Here is a 15511-nt window from a genome sequence, read left to right as displayed (position 1 = left end):
ATCTCAGTCTCCTGGAAATGTGTAACTATTTTACAAGAATTTGTATATCAATCTTGCGTTTTAGTGCAATCTGCTTTCTTCTCAGTGAGGTTGGGTTCAGGTGTGTTACTTTCAGAGGTGGAAAGAGTAATAAAATATTGTACTCAAGTAAAAGTAAAGTTACTTTAATATTATTTTACTTAAGTAAAAGTAAAGTTACTTGTCTAAAAATCTACTCAAGTAAAAGTAAAAAGTAAGTCATTTTAACTTTACTCAGAGTAAAAGTTACTTTTTTACAGCCGGGACAGGTGGAGGATTCTAGTATAGTTCAAAAAAGGGAATATAAATCTCAAACTAGTTGTTTTTAATTGTAGGAATATCTTTACAATTAAAGTGCAATAACAAAAAGTTAATCAAATAAAAAGCTTTTTTAAACTAAGAAACATTTATGGAAATGTTTAATGATTTTTACATGTGAGTTATGCACTTTTGAAGGTGGTCAGCAGCTAGTAAATACAATCACTAGGTTGTGTTGGTGTATTGCTGGTAAAATACATTATTTTATTAAACTATATAGTTTAAATGAGTACATAATGAGATGGGTGCCATAGCTATATACTTTTGACACGTTTATTGTCTTCTAGCATCCCTGACCTGGGTACCTGATGTCAGACCTTTATTTATCTCTCTCTCTGAGGCTGTTTACACTTGGCATTAACATGCGTTTTCGTCAATCGGATCACAAGTGGACGACGTTAATGCCAGGTGTAAACGGTGTTCAAAACGTTTTGAGCTCGTCCACTTTCGACCACTTTCAACCACATCCAGAGATAGTCGAAACCACTTTCGATCGGATCGCTTTGGAGTTGCGGAACGCATATGTGGTTGAATGTGTTCGAACAGCCATACGCGACCGCCTTCTCTCCGCCCATTAATCTAATCTGAGGTATTAAACACAAGCTTTATGTCTTTTCTGACTTCTGGCGTGAACATACGGTGAACAGCGCTATTTTAGCCTTTCATTGATAAAACTAAAGCGGAGGATCTCCGTAGTTTCGTTTTGAAAGCGTATGAAAGTTGCGCGATCCTATTTCATCAATTGCGCTGAAAATTCAGAGAAAGCTCTTACATACACACGTACAAAACTCTGTGCAGCATGTTTACTGCATTTTCAAATCTTTCATATTATAAAAACTGCTGTATAATTTCCCCTCAACCATTTTATTGATTATTTTACCACCCCAACCCAAACCCATTTTATAAAAAGTTTTTAAAATATGTAATTTATTCTTCTTATGTTATGCAACATAATGAACAGAAAAATGTGTAGGATTTTGTAACAATAGTAACATTATAGCATTTGTCCTACCCAAAACTGTATATTAAAGTCATTTTATTTTATTGTTTTATTACTGTTAGAAATTAAAAGCATAACAGACAGACATGTGTAATCACAATAACTCATTTATTATGAAATTTCAAAAGCAGTACTAAAAGTAGTTACAATGATGATGTGCTGCAGCCGTGATCCTCTCTGGACTATAGACGTTTCAGCAGTAACAACATAAACAAGTTCCGTTAAACTCAGCTAAGAATAAATAACAACAAAGTAGTTTATTTATATAACAAGCAAAATAAACAACATGAAGATTACCTAGGAAACCAAAACATTTGTTATTTTTGACAAGGTATTTGTTTAAGAGTTCAATTTAGCAACTAGTCAGACCATTAAAAAAATCTGAAACCGGAAGTAAATTTCAGACCAGATGCGTAATCGTGTCACCGCACGTGGGTCTGATGAGTATTAAAGTTATTTATCCATGAGAATGTTAATCAGGCTTCTCAAGGCGCACATTTAAAATTTCAAAGGTACATTGACTGAAAGACAGCAATGACACAAATCTGTAATGTAGCACGCATGAGCAAATGAGCGTTTGATATCACTGCCGTAAAGCTTCTTATTTGAATTCAAATATGAACGTGAGATTTGACGTTTACAGTTGCTGTTGAGAACTGGAATCAAGATCGCTGTATAACCACACACACATTCTCATGAGATCACGTTGGATACATTTTTGTAGGATTGTCCATAATTCAAGCTTAATGTGTATAAGAAATTCATCTGGTGTCAAGCAAACACATGGACATATGATACTTTTCGCATGACCTCATGTCCACTGTCCATAGAAAGAGACAGATCCCATGAGAAATCTGCATTTCACTCTTCTAACCTGCATGAAGTCCTACAGGTGCACTGACTCAGTCTCGTCCTGACTCCATAGCTTCACCCCAGACATCTGTGCAACAATGCTCCTTTTCCTCTCGTCTTACCCATCACCCCCCCCCCCCCCTTCTCCTCATTCATTCTCTGCTGCTGTCTGGGTGCTGAGAGACTCCATTGTGAGCTCTTGCTCCCCAGGCGCCCATTTTGCTGCTGTAGGCTGGAGGTCTTTGCAGTCATCCCCCCACCGATCAAGTTCCCTGGGCTTCAGGACACAGATCCCCCGGTCCCCTGAGCATCCTGCCGTGGCAGTCACAGCCCAGTAATCCTGCCATCTAAAGTGGCTACATGGAGGTCTGTCATTGGCCTGGCCAGATGGCTGTGTGCAGTTGAAAGGTCCAAGCTTCTTTGTTGACCAGGGGGAATTATAGTGTTTCAGTGGGGCAGATGCTTGACCTGCACATTTAGCTAAATATGTTTTAGTTGAAGTAGTCACTTGGTAAACTTTAAAAGAAGAAAAATGATTACACATTAAGAAGATATGTTTACATTACTGTGTAAAATGTGTACTATAATGTATACAATGTTAACTACAAACCGGCTGCCAAACTTTCCTTCTCCAAGCAGTGATCCATGATCGCCATCTCCCCTCGTCTTTAGAAAAACCAAAACATTTGTTATTTTCAACAAGGTATTTGTTCTAGAGTCTATAGACATAGTCAGACCATTAAACAATCAAGAGCGGAAGTTAAGTTACAAGCAGAAGTGTAACCGAAACAACGCATGTGCGTCCGATGAAACTGTCTATAATGTAGACGTTGTTTTGTCATTATGCGTATTCGATTGCATTATTTTATCATACATAATATGAGCTTTATGGCTAGTTTGATGCATCCGGTTTACCCATTCAGCTGTGACTCACAGTGAAAGAAGGGAACACGGAAAAACATCCAAGATCTTCTGAGATTGTGGCCCCTTCCCAGAATATGACTGGAAACCACAAGGACTGGCAGGATGATGCCCGATTAACTGTAGAGCAGAAGGAAGCATCATCCAATTTTCTGCCTCGCTGCAAGAGTGAACCAATACCGTGTGTTGATACAATGACCTGAGCTAACCTCTTTATTAGAAAGACCTGATTAAAAACATATGAACGCAGCCTTAAACACATGCTTAGAGACGCTCTGACTTACTTGGGCACATGCAGTGTTGAGAAAAAATATAACAAAATGTACTACGAACGTTTTACTGAAATGCGATTGCATGCATTGCTGTAAGGTTTTTATTAACTGCTGTAGTTTGAAAAGAAACGTAAAGACTGATGGTGTTCATAGGCCACAGGTTTTGTCTCATAAACCACTGTGAGGTGAGGTCACCATATATAAGTGCTTAAAAATATCATAATACTTCATTTTGCAGGTCCATAAATCTCATGTTGACATCCAACTCATTTCACCTCTAAATCACCCCTATAAAAAGAAAATTAATCACCCGGATATGTTTAGGAAAAAATAGCCCACACACAACTGCATACTGACCACAGTAAAAAGAAATATCTCAAAAAGTAGCCCAACCTCACTGAATTTACCCCATTCACTAGCCATGTTAATGCCCATTAACAAAAATGTTGTGCACTTACTTATATTTAGCTCTTAATGATGAAGAATCACTTTATGTTGAGGTTTGGTTATTTGCAGACTGTCTCTGTGGCTTTGATCAGGGCACCTGCCGAGTTCCCTGTTTAGAGAAAACAGACGTTTGGTCAGAGTTACGGAGATAAGTGTCTGCCATTAGCCCCTTAAGGAAAAAATATCAAACTGATAAGAAACAGTCTAAACTTTGAGTTAGAAACACACATACTGTACTGTTCCAGTTGTCACAATGTATAAACCAGTTGGGAATATGTTTGCAGGGTGGTAGCGCCTCTTTCTGAACGCTCTCTCTTCTTTTCTCTAAATATAGTGCTGACAATCATCATAAAGAGCAAAATCTAAACAGAACAAATGTGCAATAAAAAACTGACCTTAAGTCACTGTGGTTTCAGCAGCTATGAATCATAAAATTGTTCATATTTGTTTTGGCCCTACATGGCAAAAGAAATCTGCATGCATAAATGAAAGTTCATGTTGAGGAAACCCAGACACGCTCTCTGGATATTCACAAGACACAGTTCAGATATTGCTGTCCAGCATATTTCATAATGAACACAGACTCAAGAATCAGCCAACTTTACATGTTTACTTTTCAAAAATACAACAAGACATGTGTTCCTACTGGAGAAGAGCTGACGTTTTTCTGCATTTTGATTTTGTGGGTTAAAGGAGAATGTTTGATATATGAATTAAATAAAGACCAAAAGGACTTTGCAGCCTGACAGGAGAACTCAGAGAATGATTTTGAACTAATATAAATCACAAAAAGTTTAACTAGATTATCAAGTAAGACATTCTGATTGATATTTGATTGACAAGTGCTATTCTCATCACATTTTTCAATCACCATGTGGTTTGCTCGAGGTGGTGTAAATTTGCAAACCTCCCAATAATCCGTTCAATCACAAAAACTTCAGTCATAGGGAAAACTTCCGTATCTATAGTGAATCTTAACGTATTCATATGCAAACGTACATTTAAGATGTCAGGGTTTTGAGAGCACAAAGTCTGCGTCATTGTCTCAGGAAAACGCACTTTTCTTAAGGCGCATTAGCGCGTGTTTGCTCCCCCGAGGTGAGCAGGGTCTCCACCCCGCCTCAGGGTTACCAATGCTAATGATGTCAAATATTACAGCAACAATGAGAAGTAAAATAGCATTTCCCCTCACTTCACTTCTGTTGCTCGATTGTAACAGTTTTATTGTGTATTAAAAATAAAGATGCGTATTTAACGGAACAACAAAGGCAAATTATATTTTAATGTTTTTGAAATGTTCTTTACATCCACCATTTTGCGTCAAAATGTAACACGCTATTACTTAAATTAATTAATAATGTGTAATACACGTGCACCCAAATTGTTAGAAATTGTAAAACTTGACTTTTTTTTCCAAATGTTAACTTTCTTAATTTGCTAACCTTTCATTTTGTTAACCTTGTTTGTTAAGATACTACATTTTACCGTTAATACCATTTCCCACCTCCGTCTTTAAAAAAAGACTGTAAAGATAAACGTCGTTTAAAAACGATGGGTTTTACTTGGAATGATAACGAGCATCTGTTTATATTAATGAGCCATTGTCATGCAGGTAGATAACACTGTGTCTCTCTCTGCTTGAGTCCAAATGTCATGCATACCATTCATTAACAAAACTAACATTGTCTAAACAGGATTATTTAATTGTAAAGATTTATTATTTAACACTTTAATAGTTTTATATTTTAAAATATAATTATATTATAATTAAAAATATTTACAAAAATATTTAGACAATCATTTATGTTGGTATTTTCCTTCTCAGTTTGTCATTGCGTTGTACATTCAAATTATGCAATACGGTTATTTCACCCATTACTCTATTTATTTATATTTATAGACATTATTATTATTATTATTATTATGAATAATAATATTATTATGAGCATAATATTATTAGCATATTATTATTATTATTATGAGCATATTATTATTATAGCGCCCAGGAGATGGAGCTACGTTTCAGATTTTACGTTGTAATCTCCATCTGTAATGTGTAAAGTTTTCTTGCCAAAATGACACTTTAAAAATATTCTTATTACAATGTTGCTATACAGTAACAATGAACTAAACCTTTATAAAAGTCTCAGGGTGAACATAACACTAAAAATATACGGCAAACACCATAATTTCCCTTCATTTAAGTTTTGCTCATTACATTTAGACTAACATCACCTAATTACATTAGCTTAATTAGTGCTATAAATAAGACCAGACGCATGTGCCAAAATTAAGAGCCACCCCTAACTGGCTTGAAGCAGGGCTCCTGCTGATCTGCTGTTATTGCTGCAGTTTCCATGTTGATTGTATTTGTTAATTAGTTGCTAACAGCATGTTAATGCCTTCATGATGGATTGCCCTGTGTGTCTCCATGGCATTCATGACTTGCTATTCCTGGCAACTCTTTCGCCTGCTCCGTACGATTGCATAATTACTGCAAATCCGATGTATCCTAAAAAGTGACCTTATCCAAAACAGTTGTACTTCATGATTTTTGTGGTAAACATGGAGTATACAGGAAGTCGTTGGTTGATTCGGCAACGCCATTTAAGTTTATTTATTCACAGACAAAACAGTGCATGAAGAAATCATTTTAGCATTACGCATATTATGGTCCATAAAATCCCCTTATCTTGCTGGAGTTTAACAAAGCTACAAGTCTCTATAATTCTTCAAGCCCTTTGCCCGTGTCTGTTTTTCATTTAAACCTTTTCTTCACCGACCCTAGAGACGCAATTATACACACTTTCTTTCCCAAAGGTAGTGGGACTTGCAAACTAAAAGTCTAAAATTAAACAGACCGCACTATCATTTTAGCAGTGAGCTAAAGGAGAATTAAATACTTGCTGAAAACATTAAGAAATCAATCATGCGGTGGGGATAGTTGTCATAGAAAGATTGAAAATGTCCTTTTCCTATTACTCAGTGTAATATGATCAGTGACGAAAAGCCTTACTGACAAAACAATTAAAATTATAAAAAATGAAGGGCATAAGCCTAGTCACCTACACAAAGAACAAAATTTTTATATTTCTATTATGAATAGTTATATTAATTAGTAAAAGACTGTATTAAAAAGAATACCTGTATTAAGAAAATAATAATTTTTAATTAATATAAAATAATATATCAGGCTATATGAATAAATAAGGCACACATAAGTTACCTTCCTAGTTAGATATAGAAGTTTATTTATAGCAAAAATACATAATAACAAAATAAATATTCGGAATAATATATAAAATCTCTAAGAAAAACGCGTTTATTTCAAAGAACCCCTAGAGCCGCCCCATATAGATGGAGACGATCCTGCTGGCGCTGTGAATGTCGGGTAGTGTAGTTCAATACATTGCTTTCTTACCACGTCCAAATCAGCAGGAGCCTCAGACGAAACTACAGTACAGCAGGGCTGAGTAAGCTGTCAATCACAGTGACGTCACTTGTAGCGCACGGTGCGGGTGTGCCCACGGAGACCCCGCTTAACTGCGCTCGCACGCAACACGCTAGGAGGCAAGTGTCACAATGATCAGCCTTATATGGGGTGGATCTTAAATCTGCGAGATGGCATTAATCATAACTGCAAGATGAAGACTTGAACACACGGCATTGCACATCCTTCCCTCGATATCTTGAACACGTTACGCTGCACGATACTACACCAGCGCACGGCCAGACTGCCTGCAGCTGCCCGGCTGGTAGGCGGAGGCTGGAAGGGGAAACACATCTATTTTCTATTAATAATAATAAGCAACAAAATGAAGCGGAGGAAAATGGTGGTCGCGGCGGGCTTCTGTCTCTCATTTTTCATGGGCACGCTGATGAATTTCTTGTTTATTCCTGGATTCGAGCACCACGGCGAGCGCGCGCATCGCTACTACCACGAAAAACAGCAGCCCGGAGGGGACGCGGCCGTCAGGCTTCACGCCGATGATTCGCCAGACGTTGAAACCAAGCTTGAACCCACGGCCGCCGCCGGGAGACTCCCGGAGCTCCGATTGCAGATACGCGAGAGATTAGACGAGGTGCTGCGCTATCGCCAGAGACGCGCGCACTGGGTCGGCACCGGAGACGCCGCTCGACCGCTGGAGCGCAGGCGACTCATGGACCTGGAGCAAGACAGCGACTGGGAGTCATACAAAGAAATTGGAGGAAACGATACTTATGAAAACCAAGGCGATCATCCTGTTGTTTCTATAGCAACAAAGTTGCATCAGGAGTCCCCGCGTGAAGCGATGCTCGGCTGCGGCAGTATTGATAATGTGACAAATGTTCATTATCTGGGATCCGGGTACACGAAAGCCGTGTATAAAGCGGCTTTGAATAGCAGCTTCTCCGTCGCGTTAAAATCAGTCGATTTCGGAGGCCACGATATGGAGAATTGCGTGAAGAAGTACGCGTCGTCGAAAGACTGTTACAAACTCGCTTCCTTCAAAATCGTCAAAGAAATGACTTTGATGGAGAGGCTGCAGCACCCGAATATTCTCAAGGTAATTATTTCCAAACCTTTAGTAATCAAGTAGGATTTTAAACAAAGCATTGAATGTAAAAAGTGCAATAATGCATATAATTTAAAATGTGGTAAATTAAAACATTGTCGACGGTTTACACAACATTGTTTATTGTACACCAGTAACTATTAAGTAGCCTAACAATGAACAACTTCCAAATAATGTAAAAGTGTGTGGGCTACTTTTAAATACAACATGAAGTGATGCAGCAGTTTTCATATATGTGTGTAACACTGCAATGTTAAATATATCAGTCAACGGGTTCATCAAAAACGACTTATCTCAATAACCTGTATGGAGGAAAGAAAACAATCCCAAGAAAATGAACACCAAAGTTAATGAATGCCTATCAGCATTTTCTATTATAAACCTTATCGGTTCATTGACCAGGTGAGACCTCATGGTGTCAAGGTTTACGGGTGTAGTATCAAAATCAACACAAAGCTAATAGTGTTTGTTTTTAATAGTTTGTTTTAGTAATTAGTTTATCATGCAATCCACAAGTGACTAGAGATTAGGCGCGTTGTCTGCTTGAATGGGGGCTGTTATCGCTCCTCAGGTTTGAAGCGATCAGAAACGGTTGTTCGGCCTGTTTTTGGTCCGTGTGTCGTTTATTTGACATGAGTAGTTTTGTAGCCGACACTTTTTGTTGAAGTCCATGTATGTTATGCGTGTATCTTCAGAGAATCCAGTAGAAATGTACGTTGCTGGTTAATAATGAGTTACAATTTAGTAGTGGTTTTGCTAACACGATAGTTTTATTATTTGTATAAGCCTAATATTTTTGTAATTCAGTACTGTTTATATAACCAGTGATTCCTGGTTTAGTTAATTTAATAACAGTCTCCTTTATTCAAGAGCTGTCAGGGTCCATTGTTAAGCGCTTTATCAGATGCTGTAGATTGGGGCCTTTGTGCTCACAGCAGGGACCCATTGGTGCAGGATCCCAATTAATAAACTCACAAAAACGACAAGGACGTCATCATTATATATTATTGCTTATAGAAATTCGTAATATTAGAAAGTTAAGGCCAACATGTGTTATAAAATAATAAGTGTTAGATGTTATAAGTCATATATTTTTATAATGAATTTAAAATCTATATAATCTCATACATAACTGGAACTTTTCTTTAAAAAAAAAAAAAACGACCACATAGTAATGTAGTTGTTTCGACCCTATTCAAAATGTAGTTTTGGTTAATACAAATATAATGTGGTTAATGTTTAGAACTGAGTTTATACTTCTCTTGCAAACCTGCAAATCATTCACTCTTTTAATTTCAATTAACAGTATATAACAGAATATAAAAATAGTGTAATATTTAGTATCATGCTTACACTTACTGTAGAAACATGAAAAAAATATTTTCCATAGAAAATGTTACTACATTTTTTTTCATTATGCACATTTTTAAAAGGTAAATTTATATAAAAAACACGCACACACACACACACATGTATATATATATATATATATATATATATATATATATATATATATATATATATATATATATATATATATATATATACGTGTCTGTATAAAGAGTGTGGTCAATATATACAAAAAAGATTTAAAGGTCTTTCTAATGTAATTGTTTATTACAAGTAACATAATTATTCTTGCTGCATATTGCAAAGTGCAAGCATTCTTGACAAGCATGTATCAGTCGTGTTAATGCACGTATGTATACTTTTTGATGCTGTCTTGAAATTCTGAAATTATATCAACATCTAAAACATTTTGTTTATTTAGTTTATTTCTACACATATTTTACATTTACCAAATTCAACTTCTTAACATAAGAGGACCATTGTTCTATGGCCAGTTGACATTTCCCTATGTCTAACACAGTTTGTCGTTGTTTTCATACATGCTCAGATCACATTTATATCATGTCTTATACAAATATCATTATGTGTAATTTTTGCAAGGTCTGACTTGAACGTGCATGGCCATCCCCTCCAATTTATGTCACATTCGGAGTCCCTTCATAGTAATGTGGTGCCACTTTTACTTTATTAGTCCCACTGCCAAATTCTTCAGAGGCCCCAACGCTTGAAACTTAAATAAATAAATCCACCAATGAGTGAAATAATACCTTTCTTTATAAATCAACACGTAAAAGGTAAAAGTACAGATACTTCTCACATGCATGTATGGATTAATAAACAGACCATGTTCCCGGGCCAAATATTCCTTTGATTATATCTTCGTACTCGCACCTGACCAGTCAGCCCCAGAGGTGTTGCTTTTCATTTGCTTTGGCAGCCGTCACGTCAGACGAAAATACACGCCTCTTATTTTATAAGTTGCGAGGTCAGGGGTGAGAAGATACGATACGGCAGGCTGATTAGCACCAGGCTGGGTTCACTGAGAGTGCACACAGAAAGGATCAACGCCGGTCTGCCTACCGTTCGCCCCAATGAGGGAGGTCAAACCTCAGTAACGTCTCTACTCAGCTTTCCAGGGCAGAAGCAAATCTTGAGGTCTTTAACTTACATGTCTGTCAAGCAGATCCCCATCTTCCTCTTACAAGCGAGGGTAACACCTGTTATATAAACAGGCATGATTGGTAGGGCTGCTATGTAGACTGTAAATACAGTACATCTCATTCAGAACCCTTGCCATGTCAGCAGGTAAACAAGATGAATTTGGTCACATCAGAGTGGAAGATAACAATTTGTTTAAATAGTGTGAATTCCTGCTTAATAATAACTAAAGATGTTGTGCGCTTGTGTGTGCGCTAAAGTCATGCATTAGAGAAATGTAAGTCATAATGTTCAGGACATCCTAAGATCACACCTACATTAAATAATGTCAGAATGCGGTGAGTTAACTATAAAAAAGTGTTTATTTTGAGGTGAACTATTTCTTAAAGTTCTCAAGAGTATTTGTATATGGAAAGGCATTTGAGATGGTGTGTTAGGGAATCTGCAACACAGCTCGGGGGCCTGATTAAGGTGGTCTTGCACTGGGATTATGTTTACATTAGCATGTCATTCTGTTAACTTCTCAGATTCGTAGTGAAGTCCCAAAATACACACCCACACACACTGAGGGGTAATCAGTAACTGCTAATGTGAGCATGTACCATGTGAATGTGAAAGCTGGGTGTCGGGACACAGGGGCCCCAGGGTCATTTCTACGAGACAGAGAGTGCGGATTTGTGAGTTTTAGTGCTAGACGCAATTAAACACTGGTTAATACTTTAACTTTTAAGGACATTGGGTAAAGACAAAACGCAAGTGCTAGATTTGCCCCTGCCTGGTACTGGACTCCATTCATCTGCTGGGGTCACAACTAGGCGTGGGCAAAGGGACCAAACTCTTGTTTGCAATAATGGTATATTATTATTATTATTTTTGCTGGGAAAAGTTTGTCACCACATCAAAATGTTAGTATGCAGTCAAGAGCACTGTTATTTCAAAATTTCTTGGTTAATTTACTAATGTTTACAGCATTATAGACAGCAGCTGGTCTATTCGGCTGTGTTTACCAAATGCACAACTTAAGACCTAATGCACAGATGCAATATTTTGACACATATTCAATTTGGTTCCCAGCTGTTTAAGTACAATAAAAACATAATTATACTGTGTTTACACTTTAAAAATAATGTTGAGTAAACTTAAAAAATATAAAGCAACTGGCTGCAAAGCTTTTTTTTTGAGTCAACCTTCATTGTTTAGGTTTTGCAAAACCATATAAAAAGTCCTTTAAAGTTAACCTATTGCTTTAATTTAAACCAAGTCTATTAAAAGAAGAACAAGAGGTTGGTCCACCAATACCTAAACTGTTAAAAATCTTGCTGCCTTAATTTTTTTGTTGAATCAACTCAGATTAACAGGTCATGTCAACCTACTATTATTTATCTTGATAAGAGATGAGTTGTCACAACTTATAAAATGGACTTTTTTCAACGATATTTTATAAGTTATAACAACTCATCTGTAGTTATAACAACTCATCTCTAGTGAAAATAAATAATAGTAAATCTGAGTAGATTCAACAAAAAAAATTAAGAAAGCAAAGATTTTTTTACAGTGTACATATTTAAGTTTCCTTAACATAGTGCTTATGTTTACTGAACTTAAATTGTTAAATTAATTTACTTTGATGTTCATAACGTATTAAATAATATTATAACTCAGAAAATGCAATGAATTCACGGCTGACTCTGTCAATCATTGAATAAACCTCCACAAGAATACACACACTATAAAAAATACTTTGCTGCCTTAACATTTTTTGTTAAATCAACTCAGATGTACAAGTCATGTCAAAGAGATGAGTTGTCACAACTTATAAAATATAGTTGAGGAAAGTCAACTTAATTTTATAAGTTATAACAACTCACCTGTAGTTATAACAACTCATCTCTAGATAAATAATAGTAAGTTGAAATGACTTGTAAATCCGAGTTGATTCAACAATTTTTTTTTAAGTTATTTATAGTTATAGTTATATATTTATAGTTTTTACAGTGCATAAAACTGCATTGCTGACATGCACCTTCATAATTGTGTACAGAAATTCAAAGTAAAAACCCTTAAAAAGGGTCCATGTTTATCAAATCAAACAATGATTCCCTAAATGGTAACTAATTTACAACAAAATAACATCAGTAAAGCTAAAAAGAGCTTAAACCGCTATCACTTCTTCATTAACTTCTATTTAAATGCCCTATCAGTATTATTTGCTAAAACATAGAAATTTTGTGGTGCTAGGGATTATGGGTATTCCTCAAAACATTTTGAACTTACAATTTTAAATTAAGTTAACTTGAAATATTATGTGTATGGATTTTGTATGTCAAAAAGTTAAATGAACTAAGACTTGTGATTTATGGGTCCAAAATGCAAAAAGAAAACATTTTGAGATGTGATCCTTTTGTATTCCACTCAGATGAAAAAAATCCTCTCATCTATTGCATTTAGTCAGATTTACATGCAAGAACCAGATACAATAACAATCTTAAGGTAGGGCAACCCTTAAGTATGATGTGGAAGAAAAGCCAAAAAAGGCATCACACCAAAAACCTTCAAACTGAGTCATAATCCAATGCTTGCTATTTTACTATCAGACTCAGAGCTTTTAGTTCTCTTAGCTTGAAATATTAAGTTGGCCATACTTATTATTTTAAAATTTCACTTTTATCATTTTTATCTCAACTTTTCTTGTCTTTAATAGTTCAGTGAATTAAAAAAAAGTTTCTTCAACAAAACCCAAGTTGGATTTTTGTGCAGTGTAGCTAAAGACTTAACATTAAAGATATATTTACTTATTTTAGAAATGTGTTTGGCAAAACAGACTTGCACCCAAATGATCAAGTGTTTTTTAGAGAGCACATAAACTGAGTGAATACTGAAGTGCGTTATACCTTTTGGCTTTATTTGCACTTATTTTTTAATATCAACCACATTCCTCTCTGTGATTTAACATTAATTTGTTTCATTGTTGCTCTCCTGTGCCATTAACTTTAAGACGTAATGCACATTAAAAGCCACCCAGATATATCTTATGTACATATTTCTTTAATGACATATTCATATAAATGATATAACACAATTTTTACCACTTTTATATCTTTAGTTTACCCTAAAATGACAATGCAGTCATTATCTACTCTCCTGGTGTTAATGCTTTTCAATTTAAGGCTGCATTATTTAATAAAATATCGCAAATGTGCATATGGCAATTTGCATATTGAAATGGCACAGTATTTTAATTCTTCCAAAGGTTATATATAGTTAAAGTTTAAGCAGGCAGTCTGGTACATGAATATGTGCCTGTGTTTGCTCTGACATGTGGAAGATAATCAACAATCAGAATGAATGTGAAACGTATGTTTGTTATATGATTTTCAGTATTTAAACAAATTTTAATAAGTTCAAATTGATTTAACAAACCTAAAGTATTGTTGGATTGCATACCGTTTATCACATAATTTGAGCAAGTTCTCAAATATCACTTTTTCCTTCAATATCATGCAGCATATATTTCAAGCTTTCAGAATCCATACAAGCATTGTGAATGAAACTCACAAAAAAAGTGAATGATCTAATTCTTTATCTCACAAATCGAAAATGATCTGTTTTTTTTAACACCCAGCCTCGCATGATAAGTTGGTGACCCATTTTTTACCCTAAATGTGAATGAATTATGGTAGATGGACCGCAAATTATTTTGCACTATTCCTCCTGTAAAGCTAACACAGGACTTCAGCAGACACAAGTAGCATGGACTGCATTTATGGTGCTTTTATGTGTTTTTGGAAGTTGACAGGAATGGTCACAATGAATTGTAGTTTTTAGAAAAGAGCTGCGTGAAAACTGACTCGAGGATTTTGAAACAACATCGGGGCGAGAAAATAATGACCAGTTCTTTAAACACGAATTATTCACCAACCGCTAAACCACATCTCCAACATGCTTGCCCTTTGTCTTTTGAGAAAAGCTAACAATTGGTTGGACATGGTTTTTCCATTGTGCACTTGAAGGATTGAACCCACAGGAGTGGCGTTTGAGAGTCGCTGACAATAGGATGGATTGGGAGCGTGATAATGACTGTCTGGAGGATGAATTCAGGACAAGAGGATTGTGGGAGGAAATGAGCCGAACTCTCTTCTAAATTCTTTATTGGTTTGTTTAAATAGACAGAAACAGGTTCATGAGAAATTCAGCCATTGTGCAACAGCTCTGCTGAAAAGATCCTTGTGATTTACACATCCGCAGATTCGTGATTCAGAAAATACTGCGTGCTAAACTGTGTAGGCAGTTCAGGGTGAAGAAATTTCATTGCAATCCTGTCATTGTGTTAGTTTGTTGGAATGTAGATTTGAGGTTTTAGTTACTGCTGCCTTGAAAGATCACCAACTCGTGGGTTTGAACAATTTCTGAGTTAAGTGAAACAAAGCAATCAAAGACTGTGAAAAGATGTGGTGTGGAGTTTACACTTTAGCTGTAAGATTTAACAATTGCTCATTTCTCTGTTTGCACCGTAATGAGTCTTAAATCCGGTTAATGTTCGAGGATCAATTTGAAATGCGAGGGAAAATAACTCCCTGGAAGTGTTTCAAGTGGCTTTCTGACAGTAACTTGATTAAAAC

The 15511-nt window shown here is 35.9% G+C and overlaps 1 protein-coding gene and 1 long non-coding RNA gene across 3 annotated transcripts in view; one reads left to right on the top strand and one right to left on the bottom strand.

Annotated features, from left to right (window-relative positions):
- Positions 1-1632: 1632 nt before the first annotated feature.
- On the bottom strand, positions 1633-7356 carry LOC135733282 (uncharacterized). Of its 2 annotated transcripts, none has more exons than XR_010526930.1 (5): positions 7250-7356; positions 3840-3937; positions 3123-3229; positions 2799-2854; positions 1633-2704 (listed from the first exon to the last, which is right to left on the bottom strand). It is a non-coding gene; the product is annotated as an uncharacterized lncRNA (long non-coding RNA). The 2 variants fall into 2 exon arrangements; XR_010526931.1 differs by lacking the exon at positions 7250-7356 and adding an exon at positions 4061-4505.
- Positions 7357-7368: 12 nt separating this feature from the next.
- The window catches only part of pkdcca (protein kinase domain containing, cytoplasmic a), a 38828-nt gene continuing 30685 nt past the window's right edge, over positions 7369-15511 (top strand). Inside the window, exon 1 of the mRNA XM_065251685.2 lies at positions 7369-8375. Within this exon, the coding sequence (XP_065107757.1) occupies positions 7644-8375 (732 nt within the window). The 5' untranslated portion in view covers positions 7369-7643. The remainder of the gene's footprint in view (positions 8376-15511) is intronic.

Source organism: Paramisgurnus dabryanus, chromosome 20 (assembly GCF_030506205.2).
Source record: "Paramisgurnus dabryanus chromosome 20, PD_genome_1.1, whole genome shotgun sequence".
Classification (NCBI taxonomy): Eukaryota; Metazoa; Chordata; class Actinopteri; order Cypriniformes; family Cobitidae; genus Paramisgurnus; species Paramisgurnus dabryanus.
Note: the sequence above shows the minus strand (reverse complement) of the source record. Positions and strands in the feature narration are given on the sequence as shown.